This window comes from Helicoverpa zea, chromosome 31, assembly GCF_022581195.2.
Source record: "Helicoverpa zea isolate HzStark_Cry1AcR chromosome 31, ilHelZeax1.1, whole genome shotgun sequence".
In the NCBI taxonomy this organism is placed as follows: Eukaryota; Metazoa; Arthropoda; class Insecta; order Lepidoptera; family Noctuidae; genus Helicoverpa; species Helicoverpa zea.
Genome location: NC_061482.1, coordinates 15,342,215 through 15,361,604, shown reverse-complemented (window position 1 = coordinate 15,361,604; position 19,390 = coordinate 15,342,215). Strand labels below are relative to the sequence as shown.

At 35.9% G+C, this 19,390-nt stretch overlaps 2 protein-coding genes across 2 annotated transcripts; one reads left to right on the top strand and one right to left on the bottom strand.

The window, feature by feature from the left end:
- Positions 1-1,494: 1,494 nt before the first annotated feature.
- Positions 1,495-19,042, bottom strand: LOC124645155 (putative protein 2). The gene is made up of 6 exons (XM_047184914.1): positions 18,597-19,042; positions 17,535-17,652; positions 15,556-15,668; positions 15,136-15,250; positions 4,415-4,561; positions 1,495-2,556 (listed from the first exon to the last, which is right to left on the bottom strand). The coding sequence occupies exons 2-6, from the start codon at positions 17,586-17,588 to the stop codon at positions 2,521-2,523; spliced, it is 465 nt and encodes a 154-aa protein (XP_047040870.1). The 5' UTR covers positions 17,589-17,652; positions 18,597-19,042; the 3' UTR covers positions 1,495-2,520.
- On the top strand, positions 8,416-12,091 carry LOC124645154 (piggyBac transposable element-derived protein 4-like). The gene has a single exon (XM_047184911.1). The coding sequence runs from the start codon at positions 8,693-8,695 to the stop codon at positions 10,553-10,555; it is 1,863 nt and encodes a 620-aa protein (XP_047040867.1). The 5' UTR covers positions 8,416-8,692; the 3' UTR covers positions 10,556-12,091.
- Positions 19,043-19,390: the final 348 nt, after the last annotated feature.

The following is a 19,390-nucleotide window of genomic DNA, read 5'->3' as shown; positions in this document are numbered from 1 at the left end:
GTCCCTGAGAAACCGTAAAAAGCAGTAATAAGGGCTAGAGCAGGAAATACAAAACACTGAAACAATAACCTATGCTTGATTTTGATTGAAATGTTCAATTTTTCAGCTAAGCTCAATTTTATTGGTCGCCCGATTTTCGTTGCTGTCTTAAATAAACATGATTAGCTCCTGAAATACGGAAATGATTTTTTTGTTTCTACCCTTAATTTAAAGCTAAAAGTATAGGTTTTCACACGAAACCACTCGTTGTGCAATAGTGGCAATCGTTGTAATTGTATAGCGCAAGAGGGCGATTCCATTTTTTTGCTCGGGAGTGTATTTATCTATTGATTTGCTTAGGCTTGTGTTTAAACACCACCCAAAAAAGTACCTATTTTACTACCAAAAAAATTCTAAACGGTTACCAAAATGGATAAATGGTCACCAAATAACGTTTCCAAAAATATTATTAGGTAAAACCATTTTTTCGTATTATTGACTACTAAAAAAATATATGGACGCCTTTAAAATACACTTTAGACCAAATATTATATATTGTCACTACTTAGATGTTACCAATTATGTAATACCATGACTCCTAATTTGGTCATTTTTGTTAGACTAAAAAAGCTAACGATCGCTAGAATATTTCCCAAATACCAATTAATATACTGGGGTTCCCAAACGTACGTCGCTTATTTATTGTTATATGAATTTGTGTGTAACTCAGTAGTAAAATGTAAGCACGAAACATGCAGCAAGCATGGCTTCTGTCACGGCTCCGGCACTGCGGGGCTCCGGCGGTCCCATGCGAGCTTATCGTCGCAGAGGGTTTTCACGCTCACCACCGCAGCTTCGGCTTGCTGGCCGGCTGAGCCGGCCAGCCTCAGCCGCGGCGGCGAGCGCTGAAACTACCTGCGCCTCAGCTCGCAGGCCGCCTCGCCCCTCCGCGCCTACGCGGATTTGAATTGCACTCTAGGGGTAGAGCAGACAAGATTACGTGGAGTCGGTTTTGCAGCGATTCGTTTTCGTCACTAACTTTGATTTTGGTAGTAATATTAATCTTTTAGTTGGATAGAATTTGGTGACCATTAATCCATTTTGGGAACCAAAACTAATATTTGTGCGAGATTTGCGATTTTTCTGATGTTATTTTATTTTTTTTGGATCATAATATTATATACTTTAGTGCCCTTTTAATAAAGTCAATTTATTTTTTTTGGAGTTGTTTATTTTATTTGGTGCCTCAGCTTAGAGTCTTAAAAATATTTTTGGTGATCGCCTAAATTATACCCATTTGCTTATTACAGATAGAATTTCGACATTTGCTCCATACAGGGAATGTCAAATTCCTATGGGCACGGCCGTGAGATGTGATTGTAGGTCGATGGCAGGTAAGAAACAATTAATAATTTGGAAAAATAAAATGCAAGTAGATATGTATTTAGGCAGTATTTAATTACATCAAAATATTTTTTTTTTCTAAGAAAATTCGATGGCTTTGAAACACCAAAATACTCAAAGATTTAAATTAAAATTTATTAAAATATACAAAAGCTCAATAATAATACGACATATTTACATGATAAGAACTTGTAACAAATGCAACAAAATACGTACATACGTAATAACACAATTTCGTTTCAGTCCCATAACTTTGGCATTCGCACGTATATAATAGACCAAAGGGTTAAAAAATAGTGATTTTAATAGAATAGTCCGTCTTTTAGATTACCAAAAATAAATTGAACACGTATTTTTTATTTTTAACAAAACATTAAAAATTCACTTTGTTAAAAGGCGTTAAAGGTTAGGAGTGGGAGTTTGTGACGTCACTTTTATGTATTTGTACCTAAAAATGACGTAACACAAAATTAAAACGTGTTGTATCTTCGTTGTTATTGGTCTGTGAAAAAAGTTAAAAAATACGTGTCCATTATTTTAGAGTTATTTAAAAGACGGACTAATTCCTGTTTTGATTCGTCATGCCTATTAATGTTCGTCTTATCTCGAATTGAGAACTGGGAACATACATATAGAATATGGGTACTTAGTTGAGGCCGATTTTTCAATCGCCAGAAAACTTTCCTATGAAGAACAGTTTTCACAGCTTATGTATAAAAATATATGTTTAAACACTATATCTATTCCTCATACACAGTAAACTAATTATTATTGAAAAATCTATATCGATAACAATTTAACTTTTAATGTTATCTCAAAAAATAGGTAGCAACTTAGTACTTTTAACTCAAAGAGAGGTACATAAAAATATTATGAAAATACTTTCAACTTATTTTCGTTGACAATCGATAGTCAATTCTTATTATTTGTTACAACTAGTCTCACTCTTTCAATTAATAAAGTCAAAACGAACAACATCAACATTATTTAAAAAAATATTAAAATAAATATTCTGTAGTATCAAAAATAAGGTCTAATATTCTAGACTTGTTTACTCCAATGTAGCTTTTGCTCTCATCAACCCAGAACTCTTCAAAATTGTCTCTTTTCTTGAATCCACTGTGTTACTGTCCAGTTTCAATCCTCCGGGTCTTCACACAACAACAGCCTATCCTGAAAACAGTAAAATAAAAAATGTAAGTAAAGAGTCATTACTTGAACAAATAGGGAACATTAAGGATTCACATCGAGATAGTGCGAGGAAGATAGTAATACAAAATAGGGATACGAGCAGAGGAAACATTACTAAATTAAAAACAATAAATATTTTTCATGCGTAATTCCACTTGTCCTAGGTCAAAAGAAAAACAATGAAAGTACAACGACAGTTCAATTATTTTAAGCTTACTAGCTGTTATTCCCGGTGGAAACTACTGCCCGTAACAGGATAAAATATAGCCTGTCACTCGGGAAGAGTGTAGCTTTCCAAAAGTGAAGTTTTTAAACAGAATTTTTCAAATCAGTTCACTAGTTGCGGAACGTTTACGATACAAACAAACAAAAATTATATATTATTAGAATAGATTAGGTACTTCTGGTACAACAAAAAGTTCTTCTGGTAATCCAGAAGTCCAGAAGATACTGTCGCAACGTGGGAGCAAACATAATATTATATCTTTTATAAAAGCAAAACACCAATCGCAATCGCACATAATCAAGAAACTAAACATCTATTGGAGGATCAGTAGGGACTAGTACTACTATTACTTTAAGGTAAGGGCCGTTCCCAATATGTTATCTATCCGCAGTTTTGCCTGTACGGGGGTAATGTCAAAACTCTATCTCTAGTTAGCAAATCAACAAAAAGATATAATATTGGGACCGGCCGTAAGTTATAGTTCGGCCATTCAGAGAATGCGTTCCTGACACGTCGCGATTGAACTGACGACGTAATAACATTCATTGATTATTGATATAATAATGTTGTTTTAATGCTCCTCAATTGTTAAAACGGTAAACAACCAGCAAAAATATTTTTATCGTAACTGCAACGCCATTGCAAAGTTACGTCGTCAGTTCAATCGCGACGTGTCAGGAACGCATTCTCTGAATGGCCGAACTATAGTATAGTTAAAAGCATTCATGCAAGTTAGCTGCATCTCGGCTTGTGGATTTATAAGCCTGTATTATGTATACTTACTCACTTAAGCAGATGACACGTGTTGTAATATATAATGTGTGAATGTAAGAATACGTGAGCACTTTTGCTTTTTCTATCATAACGCAAATAATGAAAATATAATATTATATTGTTAGTAGCTTGAATTAGCATTTAAGGCGGATGATAAGCAAGGTAAATTCAAATATTAAATGTATTTTTTTTTACATATTTTACCTAAGTTAACATTAGGTATGAGGACAATAACATACCTCGAATTAATAGTGTTAATGTCATAGTAAGTTCGGTAAAAACTTTTGGGGTTGCGTTTGTAGATGTGAATTATAAAATCGTTTCTCTTACCTCATGTTAACTTAGGTAAAATACTGCACTGGTCAAGACCTTCACCTTTTAGAACATATTCGCATTATCTCTGGCTTTCAAAAATGTCTATGTGTTTCAAAGGCGTCTATGGCACTCAGCTAAATATTATAATAGTTAATCACGCGCAAGCTAAAGCTTTTGTTATTAATTTTAAAATGTCCTTAACAATGTAACAGAAGCCGTGATGAAAACAGATATTGAGACTTAATTCACACGACAATAGGAGACTATTTAAAGTATTGGTTTTTTTTTCAAAGTGTCCAACATTCATGAAACACGATTACGTCAAACTGAATTTTTGCACTTCATTAAGGCCCTTTCCACAAGCACACTACTTATTATATTACTTATATTTCCGACCTAAGAGTGACTATCAATGAATTAAGTCTACAATTTCGAGCTGACAAATAAGTGCGTCCCCCCAACCTTAATATGTTAAATGTTAACGAAACTGTCACCATAGTTATTTGTCTATTATTTGTTATTTACCTCTTCCTCAGTGCGACCTTTGCCGTCTTCTATCGCGTCTCTGGGGGTTTCCGTCCGCTGACTCATGACCCAGGTGTTCAGCCACAGGAGGGTGATCATGTAAATAACCGCCATCCCGATCAGTGTTAGCATAAGAAACACTACGCCCTGCCAAACAAAAAAGGATTAAAAAAAAAAATACATCAAAAAAGAGGAATAACTATGGGGTATTAACATACATATAAGAGAAAAAACGTTAAGTGAGTACATAAAAAAATGTCCAAGAAAAGGGGAATTACTTAATTATGTAAGCAGCTTATTTATCAAACATCTATCTCCTATGATATCTAAGAAATCTTACCCACTTAGACCACCACCGTCAACGGTTTTCTTAAAAATACTGTTTTCAATAGATATTAACCGTCAAATCCGTAGCGGACCCCGATTGGGGTCTGAACATCAATGTCACCGTAAGCTCGGTTTAGACCCCAATTGGGGTCTTCAAATCGGTCATACATTATCATGTTTAATATTATTAATTTACAAAGCATTTATAAAAAAATACTTATTATGGCAACTAAATATAAACGCAGCAATAAACGCTCCAGAGTATGTTTTATTATTCTGTCAAATAATGCGCGCCAAATTTAAATAAACGCATAAAATAGTTGTTGTGGTGTGTTTTTTCGGTCAATGAACTTGTCGGCAGCCATTTTTGCGGAACGCGCGAGTGCTTGTGTTGAAAAGTTTACTATTTAGTGTAAAAGGATTATTAATTATCCATAATGGTAAGTAGCAAGTGTTATTCGTATATTTTACTTTTAAAATTGTATGTAGTACAGTAAATATGCTTTGTCAGATCAATGTTTTGTTCCATATTATTGTATGAAATAATTGTGGTCCATGGACTTGATTTCTTGGTGACATAGGAAATAAAACAATACATAAATACTTAAATCTGATTCCACAGTCAATAAGTTTTCACCTTTCCTACGAATCATACCGCAAGGAACAGTCCAGTTCATACAATTGTATGTTATAGTTATAGCAGGCCTCCTCAAGTATTCAGCATAGTGTGAGCATAGTTGGGCATAGTCGATAACATATATCGATAGATATATGACACCGGTTTACCTAATATTGGTACATAGTAAATGTAAAGCAAATATATTCTAACCTAAAATCTCAAAACAGATGATGCCCTATTGTTGATTTGTGGCTCAATTATGGAAATAACTATTTCAGTATATAGATTTTATGAATTTGAATATGAATATCTACATAACATTCAAAACACATAATAAAATAGGTACAGCTTACACTTATTTGATATTTTACTATTTTAGTCATCCGGGAGCTCAGAAGTTTATATGGAGGAGGAATTTCTGGAAGATCTTCAATCAGAATTTGATTATGATTTTGATGAAGACCTATACTCCCCCCCTGAGCCCCTGCAGATTGGCGGAATGGAGGACTCCGACTTTCTAGACTCTGATGACGATTCCGTACCATGCCTCCACTCACCTTGTCGTGATTTCGAAATCGATGTTGATGTGGAGGAACTGGACATGGAGGAACTGGATGTGGAGGTATTGGACTTGGAGGAACTGGATGTGGAGGTTTGTAACTTTAGGTTCAGATATTTTTTGCAGATATAATCAAGGTGTTATTATTCTATTTATTTATTTTTTTATATTCAACCTTATTAGTTGTTACTATATAAGTTTATTTGTACCTATTTCCATGTAGGAACATAGGCTAGACAATAATAGGAAATATCTGTGTGTAAATACAGATCTAGGCTAGCAAAAAACACTGATAAAACAATATGTTTAACACTTGAACACTTACACTTACTGACTATATTTGAGTAGACTAACAAACCTAAATTTCTCTCACAACTACAAACATAATAAATAGTGAACGCTTTCTAAATCAGCTAGAATAGTGGGAGATAAGATTTTTAAGGAAGGTAGGAGTATAAAGTAAAATTATAAAAGTATTTCCTACACATTTGCATGGGAGTTATGTTTCTAGCATATTCATGACAATATAGGTAATTAAAACCTACTTCAGGCCTATGTTCAGCAGTGGACGTCCTATGGCTGAGATGATGATGATGAAGATGACGATGATAACCTACTTCGACCTTAAAAGCTGAAAATGTTTTTTTTTGTTAGTTACCCCCAGTATTCAAATATACAAAAGCTTAAAAGTGATTATAAGGTTCTAGATTTACTAAACAAAATATTATAAATACTTAGAATTACTATAAATTAAACTTTTTTGTTTTTATTGTGTAAATTCACTATATTCTTCATGTTTTAGGATTGTTCCGGGTCAGTAAGATCTGTACAAATAACAGAAAGGTGAGTAATTTAAAAATGTAATTAGCTGTTTCCTGCGGTAATGTCTAAGTAAAATTTCTTTACTTACAGGCAATACAATATGCAAAGCCTAAGTTACTTGGGGTCCCATTGCATTTGTTTCATGTTATATAGTTGTTGAATGTCTATGCTTTATTGCTTTTAAGTATTTTGATTACCATGCCCATATTTTTTTATAACTTCTCAGTTTTTTTGTACTTTTGAGGAAGTGATCAAACCTAAGTTTGAGCAAAATATTTAACAGTGTAATAATACCTTATAGGAAAATGTGTTCGAAACCTTTCAATCAAACATGATAAAAATTTGGTTTTCCTTTACTGAGGATGCTTAATTTTTATTAATTTTGTGTCATCTGATGCTCTGATTACTAATGTTTCTGAAAAAGATATTTTTTTAATGACAAAAAGATAAAAACATCCTGCTACTATTAGGTATGACATCTTTACGGTTACAAAATACCTATGTCAGTGATCAGTGTACCCTGTGTATTTTGCAATTGATTATTTTATTTTACTTATGCTTTTTAGGGTTCCGTACCCAAAGGGTAAAACGGGATTTTTTTCGCTCCTCTGTCCGTCTGTCACCAGGCTGTATCTCATGATTCGTGATAGTTAGAAATTTCCACAGATGATGGTATTTCTGTTGCCGCTATAACAACAAAAACTCAAAACTAGAATTAAATAAATATTTTGTGGGGCTCCCATAGAACAAACGTGAATTTTTTGTCCGTTTTATAAATAAGGGTACGGAACCCTTCGTGCGAGTCCGACTCGCACTCGGCCGGTTTTTTTTTAATATGTATGTTCACCAATTACTCGAAGGCGCCTGGACCGATCTGCAAAATTGTTTTGTTGGTTGATAGGGTTTATCTCCCAGGTGGTCCCATAATCATGAGGTCAGGATCTGATGGTGGAGACCCTGAGAAATCAAGGGCAACTTTCGAAAATTTAAAGGCATGCGTACTGTAAAAACTTGACACTGAGGTGTATGTCTGATAACACTATGCAATATTGAAGGTTTGGAGCTGACCTGATGATGGAGATGAGAGAAGGTTGAGGGAACTCGGCAACGGGTCCTGCGCCTGATCTCTTTCCAGTCGTGTCGGATTGCCGTCCCATCGGGTTATGAGAGTGAAGGAATAGGGAGTGCACCTGTGTCTGAGCAAATGCTCGTGCACTATAATATGTCCTGCGCAGCTGGCTGATCTCCTTAAATGAGAACAGCCGCCGTGGCCGAAATCGGCCTTGGACGCCATTATATATAGTGATTATATATGTATATATATCCGTCGTAATCTATACTAATATTATAAAGAGGAAAACTTTGTTTGTTTGTTTGGTTGTAATGGATAAACTCAAAAACTACTGGACCGATTTTAAATATTCTTTCACCATTAGAACATAGGCTATATTTTATCCCGGCGCGGGCAGTAGCTCCCACGGGAAAACGGCTAGTATATATATATACGAATACTTCAGTACGAATAATAACGAGTACGAGTAATATTTCAGTACGAATGAGTATATATATATATACTCATTCGTACTGAAATTAATATTTATTTTAATCGGAGCATAATTTTGTACGCGATGAAGGCGTATTTTATTATACATATATATAGATATTATGCTCCGATTAAAATAAATATTAATTTCAGTACGAATGAGTATATACAATCACTAATCAATATATATTTCTTCCTATTTATTTTAATAGCATAATCTTGTACGTGATTAGGGCACTACACATTTCGCCATTGCAGCGTCGTGCATAATTCATTTGTATGACTTTTTTGTCTAAAAACATCCACATAGCTTTTAGCTTCGAATGATGCTGCCCATCTCCGAGAAAAATATTTGATATTCTACTTAGTGTTGTAACTTACCTCTCATCAATTTTTCATGTACTTAGGATGGAAGTCGATGTCGAGGATGGATCGGAAGGAGTATCGTCCGTGCCAGTGCTGGAGGCTACACATCCTTTAATGTTACCTCGCTTTTCTCGGCTAGATCAGGTGGCGACAGCATCAAGGAGGGTAGCATCCGCTAGTAGCCGCGGTGGTCATTCTGGGAGAGGCCGAGGTAATTTTGGACGTTGGAAAAGAGGGAAGGAATTAGTCGAGAAGTATCCTTCTGACCTTGACTTCCCTCCAAATTTGACAGAGGAAGTAAGGCGAATTCAAGCTAGGCGTGATAGGAATTTGGTGTCGTCGAATGAACAGAGACAAAGTGTAAGTGAGGAGGAAGCGCTCTTTCATGAGATTGATCGGGAAGACTTTAGGTGGGAGGCGATGGATGGCTGGCAAAATGAAAAAGAGACCTTTCTCCGCGATACCATTGGTCCTTGTCGTGAATTTGTTGATCCTTATGATGCCTTCAGGTCTTTTTGGGATGATAGCATCTTAAATCACATTGTGGACGAAACCAATAGGTACGCGAATGAAATAAAACGAACGAGTGAGAGATTTGCCAGGTTATGGTATGATACGAATGTGCATGAGATATTGGTACTGTTCGCATTTTGGATGATGCTTGGCATCATTAAAATGCCTTCAATAAAATCTTGCTTTAGCAACATACCTTTATTGAAGACGGATGCATTTAGGCACCTTTTTAAAGAAGAAAGGTATTGGCTTTTGAATCGAGCCCTTCATTTTGCCAGGGGTTCTTCGGATCCTTCTGATCCGGAGAATGTTTTATACCCGATGGGGCCAATTTTAGACCATTTAAACGCAAAATTTAAAGAGTTATATTCTCCTAGCCAAGATATCTGCATAGATGAATCCCTTATTCTTTGGAAAGGACCTCTGTCAATTAAACAATATATAAAAACGAAATCCGCACGTTTTGGACTGAAAACTTTAAATTTATGTGAATCCAGCACAGGTTATCTCTGGAATTTTTTTATTTACCTTGGCAAAAGAACGACCAACTCTACTTTGCCCTCGAGTACCAGCACCGTACTGAGGCTTGTAGCACCACTTTTGAATCTTGGCCATGTCTTATTCATGGATAACTGGTTCAACTCTCCATCACTAGCAAGGTTTTTGAAAAGGCGAAAAACGGATTGCGTTGGCACATTACGTGCGTGCCGGAAAAACGTGCCTATCGCCGTTCAAAAAGCTAAGCTAGTGGAAGGGGAATACATGGGACGCCAATGTGGTGACCTCATGGTAATGGCTTACCAAGACCGTAAGCGGTTGACCTGTTTATCCACGTATCATGACATGGCTCAAATTCAAACTGCTGCCAAGCCAGGCCGAATATCGGTCTATAAGCCCAAGCTTATAGACGATTATAATCGAGGGATGGGTGGCGTTGATCGTTTAGACCAAATGCTTGAGCCCTATTTAGTAGAGCGAAAGCAGTGCATCAAATGGAACAGGAAATTATTTAAACGATTTCTCAATATTTCTATCCAGAATAGCCGTATTCTAGTTGAGAAATCGACTGGGAAAGCGCACCAGGCTCTACAGTTTCGTCTAAAACTCGTAGAAGCCATTGCTAACAAACATTTACCCCACGTCCCAAAGGCTCGTTCAGAAGCTACTTCTGGACGACGTCGCACGTATCCACTCGGTCGTCTGACGGAGCGGCATTTTATCCAGCGCATTGGAAATAAAGAGTATGCCGACAAAAATCGGACATCACGTCGAAAATGCGTGTGGTGTGCCGATAGAAGGGGAACCAGTACGAAAACAACCTATGAGTGTGCTGAATGTGGCATGGCGTTATGTTTAGATTTTTGTTTTAAAGAGTACCATACTAAACCATAATTTTCAACAAAATTTCATCAAAATCGTTGGTTGCGTTACCCGAATCCCCTGCATACAAAATTTTATCAAAATCGTTTGTGGCATTACTCGAATCCTCTGCATACAAAATTTCATGAAAATCGTTTGTGCCATTTCTCGAATACTCTGCATACAAAATTTCATGAAAATCGGCTATTGGCAATAAGTTCCTGTTCCATTGGAAAGTATTTTTTAAATATTGTTTTTTGGCATTGTATGATGATGAATGAAAGGAGATGAATAAAAGGAAAGGATGATCGTGCAGGATATGAACGGTGTACCTCGGTCTGTCCATCCCTTTTATGTCTTTTGTCATTGTGCGTTTCTTCGTCAACCGTAAATATATTATTCTCATAATATTGTAAGAATCGAACAAACATAAAAATAGAACAAGAAACATTTCTTTGGGTGATGTATACAGTCATTGGTTTATTTGCTACTACAGAGTTCTAAAATTGAGCATTCGGCAGGAAGTTCGTCGGTTACTAGCTATTCCACCTTCTTGCATGACAGAAGTATACATGACGTTCATATGTATTGATACCTTAACATTTTTATACGTTGTAATAGGGTTTCAGAGTGACCGCCTGTAGGGCTCCTAATATGCATGTTTTCAACCTAACCTAGTAAGCAATAATGTAAGTCAGCTTGATATAACTCCTGGCCAAGTTCCTATCCTATTCATATTTGTGACCTATGCCTGCATGAGTATGTGTTGTATAAATAGATTATAAGCAATAATTAATTAACATCAATGCATACAAAGCCTTAATTTTCCAAAAATAATCCATGTGTTCAACCTAACCTAGTAAGCAATAATGTAAGTCAGCTTGATATAACTCCTGGCCAAGTCCCTATTCCTATTTGTGACCTATGCCTGCATGAGTACTATATGTGTTGTATAAATAGATTATAAGCAATAATTAATTAACATCAATGCATACAAAGCCTTAATTTTCCAAAAATAATCCATGTGTTCAACCTAACCTAGTAAGCAATAATGTAAGTCAGCTTGATATAACTCCTGGCCAAGTTCCTATCCTATTCATATTTGTGACCTATGCCTGCATGAGTATGTGTTGTATAAATAGATTATAAGCAATAATTAATTAACATCAATGCATACAAAGCCTTAATTTTCCAAAAATAATCCATGTGTTCAACCTAACCTAGTAAGCAATAATGTAAGTCAGCTTGATATAACTCCTGGCCAAGTCCCTATTCCTATTTGTGACCTATGCCTGCATGAGTACTATATGTGTTGTATAAATAGATTATAAGCAATAATTAACATCAATGCATACAAAGCCTTAATTTTCCAAAAAATAATCCATGTGTTCAACCTAACCTAGTAAGCAATAATGTAAGTCAGCTTGATATAACTCTTGCTAAAGGTTATCGGCAATGCAGTAGGTAAGTATAATATCCTTACTGATATTATAAATGCGAAAGTAACACTGTCTGTTACGCTTTCACGTCTAAACTTCTTCCGCCCGCGGCTTCGCCCGCATAGAGTTCGGTTATATCGCATTTCCAAGAGAATTCTTCTAAAGTCCGGGATAAAAAGTATCCTATGTTCTTTCTCAAGGTCAACTCAATCTCTGTACCAAATTTTATTAAAATCAGGTCAGTGGTTTAGACGTGAAAGCGTAACAGGCAGACAGGCAGAGTTACTTTCGCATTTATAATATTAGTAGGGATAAACTTTATTGACTTGACATTGATTGTTGTGTTTCCCTGTTTTTCTGACATCTTGAGGTAAGTTTTAGATTGCACGATCGTCCGACGTCCGTCTCGTCCGGCTTTTATCATTTGGCTACTACATTTCAAAAAAATCGGCCTAGCCCTTTTGCTTGGAAAATTTATTTTGGGCTTTATTGTCAGTTGCTGTTCATAGGACTCGTAAAACATAGGCGTTAATAATTATCAATTTTTCTATAGGTATATATATATTTTTTAATAAAATTTTTTTTCTTGAATAAGTGGTTTTATTTTTAACATGATCTAATAAAAATATTCTATACTTAAGTTGTGTTTTTTATTTTGTACTTGTACCTCCACTGAAGCTGTGGACGAATGATGCTGTAACGTATTTATGAAACAGGTTTGTATTTATCATTGTTATTCCCGTTCAAACTAACAGCCCTTTCTCACGGCAGCCCAGTTTTTTACAGAATTCCGTTTGATCGTAAAATAGATTACCTACCTAAGTAAATACTAGTGTTCACACGAGCAAACCGCATGCAGGATCCTGCAAAATGCTAATCCCGACGACATCGTCAAAGTTGTTCAAAAGGGCTTCAATGTTAGCTTTGTCCCAAGTTCGCCCTCCAAAAATTTGAGGTAGTCCCGTGGTCATAAATATAATTTTGCTTGTAGGTAGGTACATAACTGATATCCACTTATATTTTATTTAGCTTCACAGCCGCGGAAGTTTTGTCGATAGCTCCAGAATGTCCCTCGTTGCGTATTATTGTGTTAAATGCATTATTAGAAACCTCCTGCCCAAAGTGAGGGTGAAATATGTGCAACACCTACAAAAGATTAACACCTTTTGTGCCACCTTGTAAAAGACTAATTATTTTAACACAAAAACTAGTCAAAATATATGTACCTTTAAATTTTTCCAAAGTAAGCAAGCATCTAAGTTCATTCAAATTGTGTGAACGTCATCGGAAAATCTGAAACCATGTTATAATATAAGTACCTAGGTATGCACCTATTTATACCTTACTACTTATAGGCTTAGGCAGGTTACATCAATCCGTGCCTAATTTGTACGATTTGTATACATAATATGTAGCGATATAGCGAAAATTATACATATTATGTATAATTTTCGCGAAAATTATACATATTATGTATAATTTTCGCTTAGTTTTTATTTTACCTACTTTTTATTTTAGAAACCAAGTGATTTATCGACATCATTTACGATACCTACGGTACAGCACTATGACCAACTGTCAAAACACACGAATGTGTATAAAAATGTTCATAATTTTTTCTTGACATGAATTCTTACCTATATTTTAGGGGCAAAATAATAATCAAAATATCTACACGTTATTCATACATTTATACTGTTCAATATCATGTAATGTTATATCAAATTTTCTTGTTTAGTTTATATTTTTTAGCTAGCAAATCAGTAGACTGAGAAGGCCTCCAGTTTTTAAAGTATTATATGTAATTTACGTAATCAAATTATTGTTTCCCTAACGGAAACGCATAGATCACAATATTTCACGTCTTACTTAGTAACTAGAAGTTAGTAAATATCTGGTATTCACTTATTTTTCGTAAATTAAAAGTGAAAGAAAGTGTCTCGTTTGGTCGACGCAACTCGCAACATCCTCTCGAGCCAGCTGATATGTCATGTGTCAAAATCCTGTCGAGCAGAGGGGTTAATGTTTCTATAGGTGTTTATGTTGTCGGTGTAAATAGGCCATAGCAGAGCAGGTACCTACCTAAGCAAAACTTACCGTCAAAATATGATTCACTGTACCCGAATTAGATTTTTTTCCTGGTTTTAGTCCTGAATCTGTTTATGTACGCATTGCAATAAAAACAATTTTCATTAGTAATACTGCTGTAACACTTTTTTTTGTGAAATCTCAATATTTTCAAATCCTACTCCCCAAAATCTGCATAGCCTTTTCCTAACTATGTTAGGATCGGCTTCCAGTTTAACCTGATGCAGCTGAATACCAGTGTTTTACAAGAAGCGACTGCCTATCTAACCTCATCAACCCGGCTACCCGGCCAAGATTTTTTCATTTGGCACGGAACCCGAACGCCCGGTAGTTCTAGTAACTAATCACGCCTACCGTACTTTACATTGACCAACAAGAAGGCGCCTGAACTAACTTCCTCACGGCATCTTCGCTATCCTTACTTCCTCTGCGGGCAAGACTATGTATCTACATAATTTTGCCATCTTACAGCCAATAAATAAGAGACAGACAGTAAATAAGAGGTAGACAGTCTATAGACTATCTTCGTGTTGACCCATAGATAGATTAGATAGATGCGTTAATGGTTGCAGCCTCCTCAAGTTTCCGTAATGCCTATAACCTTTAAAAACATCTTACCGCGTTTCAGGCCACCCTATATAATCAAGTTTAGTCCGCTATGCCGCCAAACAGGATGCAACATAACGCCAGTAACTCATTTATCTTCATATTCTCTTGGTATCTTGCTTGAACCTAATAATGTTAACTAGTTATCAAGTAAAACGATTTTTGCTGTCGAAACTTCGTCTTCAGATTATAGATAACACTATCAGGAATGTACACAGAAAACTTGTGTTTATAAATGGAGACTTGCCAAAAGGTATCTGATGATAGCAATTTAGTAAATTGCATGTATTTTTATCTGTAAATTACTGCATTTATTAAAAATATGTATATCTCGATCTTGGATGATGGTCCGGGTAACAAAGACGTCAAATAGGCAGTCGCTCCATGTAAAACACTGGTACTCAGCTGCAGAAAACCGACCCCAACATAGTCTTGAAAAGGCTAGGCAGATGATGATACTTAAAATAAATACTTACTTACCATAATAAGTGTCGTGTTTCGCGTCTGGTAGGAACACTCGCACCGCGGACAGAGGAGGTGTACCTTCCCTTCGATCTCCTTGCCGATCAAAGGGATGACCACGCCTTCACAGTGACTATGGGTCAGACAAAGGATTTCATGTTAATAAAACCTTTTTTACTAAACATTTTCTTTGTCTAAAGTTACAAGTTACGAGTATTGATGATTGTATCTTTCAGAATTCAAGTAATTGCCTCTTCAATGTACCTAATGATTTCAGTTCAGTAAGTATTACCTTTGTGTTAAGTTCCAATTTTTGCGGCCCAAGAACGAATGTCGCAAGTGACAATATGTAGCGGGAGCGTGATATGGATTCTAATATCATCAAAAGTATTAATAGGAATATACCTATATATAGATGTTTATAGGTAAAATACTTACCACTTATTTGGAGGAACGTTCCCTGTGAATATTTGCCTAGTTGACGAGATATTTAGAACCGAAGCCGGGCTAGGGCAGACGCACCTACACCGCCGATCTTCGAAGAACTGTCCCTACAAAAGAACACAAAGAATATTTAACTTCATCAAATCACAAAACAACTATTCACCACTGTATTTACGACGCGACTGAACTATTACGCATATTTTTAAAGCAATAGTAAAAATCAATAAATATGCAATTGCGCAGCTCAGGTCCGGGATTTAATTACCTTAAATTAAAAGCTACAGCTTTAAATTAAAATAATTTTTAGAACACAACTGAGGAGCACAATTAGAGACTCAAACACTGAATTAAAGAGATATTATTAGACAATTAAGTAGAGAACAAATCGCGTTGCAGAAATTCGCCAGCTAGTACACAATAAACATCCGCACGCAACGGGCCCGCTACATAGAGTACGTAGTAACAGATAAAGCCAGACGCTAACAGGGGTCTAGATTCGGGAGATGAAATGCCACCCCTGCCCTCCCCGCACCCCAGCCGTGTCGTCTGCCCTATGCACTAACAACCATATACCTGAGTTACCCTTTAGATTTGATTTGTCGGCCCCTTATATACCATAATATTGTAAACAGCGATTATCAGCTACAATTCAAAAGATTGTAGCGTTTTTGATAACCAACAAATATTGTTTGTATGCAAATTAGTTTCATGTGTCCATTTCCTATTTATAGAAATGATTGATTGAGCATGCGTCGATGTAAAGATTTATTTATTCACAAAGGCCTGAACCGGGCTCAAATGACCGGCGCAATGGGTGCAATGCAATGATCACAGCATGCAGATTGTCCGGTAATTCTTTACGAGCCAGTAACTAGTATTGTGTATTTGACCCTTGCAAATGGGCAAGAAACGTCCATTATATTGAGCTCTGAAACCTTTTTTTTAAATAATAAGTATACATGCTAAAAATCCGCTTTAAAAATCAAATGACTGAATGAGATGAAAGAATTAGAATGCGTATGAGGCCTCACGATGCGATAAAAGGATTAAAAAGAACAATATAGTGCAATACTACAGCACTAAATATAGTGCAATATTACAGATCTAAAGGTCACATATGCCTTGCAAATTTTCCAATCCTAAAATGAAAGCCAAGGCGTACAAAGGCCTTGTTGCACCAGTGCCCCTGAGTGGAACAAAGATCTGAATATTCACGATCCCCTTAGGCGTAAAAACGAATTCGCTACTAAATGAAATGGTTTTCAATAAAGCAGAAAAAGTCTCTCAAAATGAAAACTGAGTTTATGAAAAGAAAACTGATATTGTTTTCATTTTCGGAAAGTTAACTTGAATCTTGAAAAGGGAACTTGAATATGGTGTTCATCATTACCTATTCTATACAGTACAGTTTATAGGGCAAAGAAAAAAAAATGGAGAATTTGCACAGCACGCCAGCGTCCGAGTTTTGAAAGATAACGCTCTCAATACGTATATAATTATAACAATTAACAGAACTGAACGGCTGAAATGAAGATAAGCGCGTTTAAAACACGACTCAAAGCTGATGACAGCTTTATTAAATAAACAGTTCTAAAATTAGTGCTAGTTAATTCAGTAACAGGATATATTACGCAACGTGAAAGTTAACTTGCAAAACTCTGAATGGGCACTCTGATGAACTAATAATATTTAGGGCATAAGAGAGCTAACCCTGAATGTTCTGCCGAGAACGTTGTGGAGCTTGCACCCAATAAAAACCTCAGCTTTTGCGCAGTCTTTTGCCTTTTAGAGAGGGGCCACGAGAACTAAAGACGACTTTCGTGACCACCAATATGATTGCCTAGCATTCTGAGTAGGTATGGGCACATCCCCCAAGCTCGCGGAGAGGCCTTTTGTCCAACGGGAAAGCGGTGGATATTTTTAGACTATAATAACAGACAATGATAAACTAATTGTAACAGAAAATTACTCACCTGCACACATGCTAATGAGCAGAGTACAACCATTATTGTTATTTTTCCCATCATGAATGTCTTGTATGTCCATCAACTACCAGAACTTTAGTGGCAGGTCAGATGAATCTTGTCATAACTAAAACAAATATCAATTGGTTATTAGCATAGGTGGGCACAGTTAATTAAAAACTTAACACTTAGCGTTAATCCGTTAACTTCATAAAGCATAGTTTTTTTTTAATAACTCAATTTTAAGTTAGTCAGATCTTTAGCTTATATTATGTTTTCTCAGTAATAACACATAGGAAGTCATGAAGGGTGGGCGCACTTGGTACTTGTCTCACGTAATTCTGTCGTGCGGAAAGTGCTGTATTTCAGCCTACTTTTGATAAACGATTTTTTATTTTTATATTTTATGTATTGATATAGAATTTCGTATTTTTGCACGAGTGTTTTATAAAGACAGAACTTTTGTATATCTAATATCTTTATTATAGAATAAAGTTCCAAGAGGTTTCACCCACATCCTGAGGGAAACGCTTTGTGCACCCATATAAAAAGAATAGACTAAACAAAGCTAAGACTAGACTCTTTATGTTCACAAGTTTCATTTAAATCAGTTCAGTGTTTTGGTGTGAAAGCTGGACAGAGAGAAGTTACTTTCACATCTTTAATGACTAAAACAATGAAATCCAATATTAACTCATAACTAAGTAACGGTTGCTGTCTATAAAACACCGGTACTCGGCTGCATCCGGTTAGACTGGATGGCAACCCCGAGATAATAGTAGGATGTACATGAAAAGGCTTGTGAGATGATGGCTAAGAAACAGCCACAAGGATTGATTGTTAAAAGCAATGTTTTGGGCCATCAATCCGTGGATGGAACCTATGACAGTGTTCACGGGTAGTTTATAGCAGAAAGTTTAACAACCAGTTTTACCAATGGGCTGACCTGGGTAACTGAGTTATGGAGATCAGATAGGTAGTTGCTTCCGGTGAAACATTGGTTCTCAGCTACATCATACAAACTGGTATCCGGCTCCAACATGGTTGGAAGATACAATGAATTAAGCTTACCATTAACTGTATAGAACTAAATGCAGATATATCGGGGCTTTAAAAGGGCAATAGCGTGCTAACTATTGCCCATTACAATGTGTTTACTGTTTGTAATAATAATGGTACAGTTTACACAAGAAATACTATAACTAAGTCTAGAATAACGTAGTTTAGGGGCTTGGCCTTGTATTTCCTGACCCATCTACACCAGGAATTGATCAAAATAGTTGGCAAAGAACACTATAAGGCAATCCGGTAGATTTGTTTACATGAACAGTGGCGATGTTTACAGCACACGATGTTCATTTCATATTTATTTACTCATACGGTATGAGAATTTATGGCTTTAATAGGACTTAGATAACGTTGACAAGATAATTATGTACTACATTCAAACATCACAAATTTATTTTGATACAGCAAACCCTAGATCGAAAACTTTTGCCAACTGTTTTGACATTGGAGTGCTGAAACTTGTTGATGTCATTGTCAATGTCATACGGGTCAGACGGCTACGACAGGAAAAGACAATGTGGCGAATCTTTTTAAAAACGTTTCGTTCTATGTTTAAATTCGACTAACTGACTGTGTAAAATATTTACAAAAATATAAAGAAATACTACTCAGATAATGTGTAGCAAAGTATTATATAAGGAGCTCTCAAAACCAACCCTAAATGACCAATGAAATTGTGCAAATTTATTGACTGCATAGAGCTAAAATTTTAAGCGAAAAAAAGATTGCACACAGATTTTATCGCAGTATTTATAATATTGCACATTGTTATTGCAGATCTAAAGACTACATTAAAT

Excerpts from the sequence above, each read along its gene's own strand:
- LOC124645154 (XM_047184911.1), top strand. The coding sequence starts at position 8,693 with ATGGAAGTCGATGTCGAGGATGGATCGGAAGGAGTATCGTCCGTGCCA.
- LOC124645155 (XM_047184914.1), bottom strand. The coding sequence starts at position 17,588 with ATGATGGGAAAAATAACAATAATGGTTGTACTCTGCTCATTAGCATGT. Across the intron at positions 15,669-17,534 it reads GCTCATTAGCATGTGTGCAG|GGACAGTTCTTCGAAGATCG; the intron begins GTGAGTAATTTT and ends GTTCTTTTGTAG. Across the intron at positions 15,251-15,555 it reads AACGTTCCTCCAAATAAGTG|TCACTGTGAAGGCGTGGTCA; the intron begins GTAAGTATTTTA and ends TCTGACCCATAG.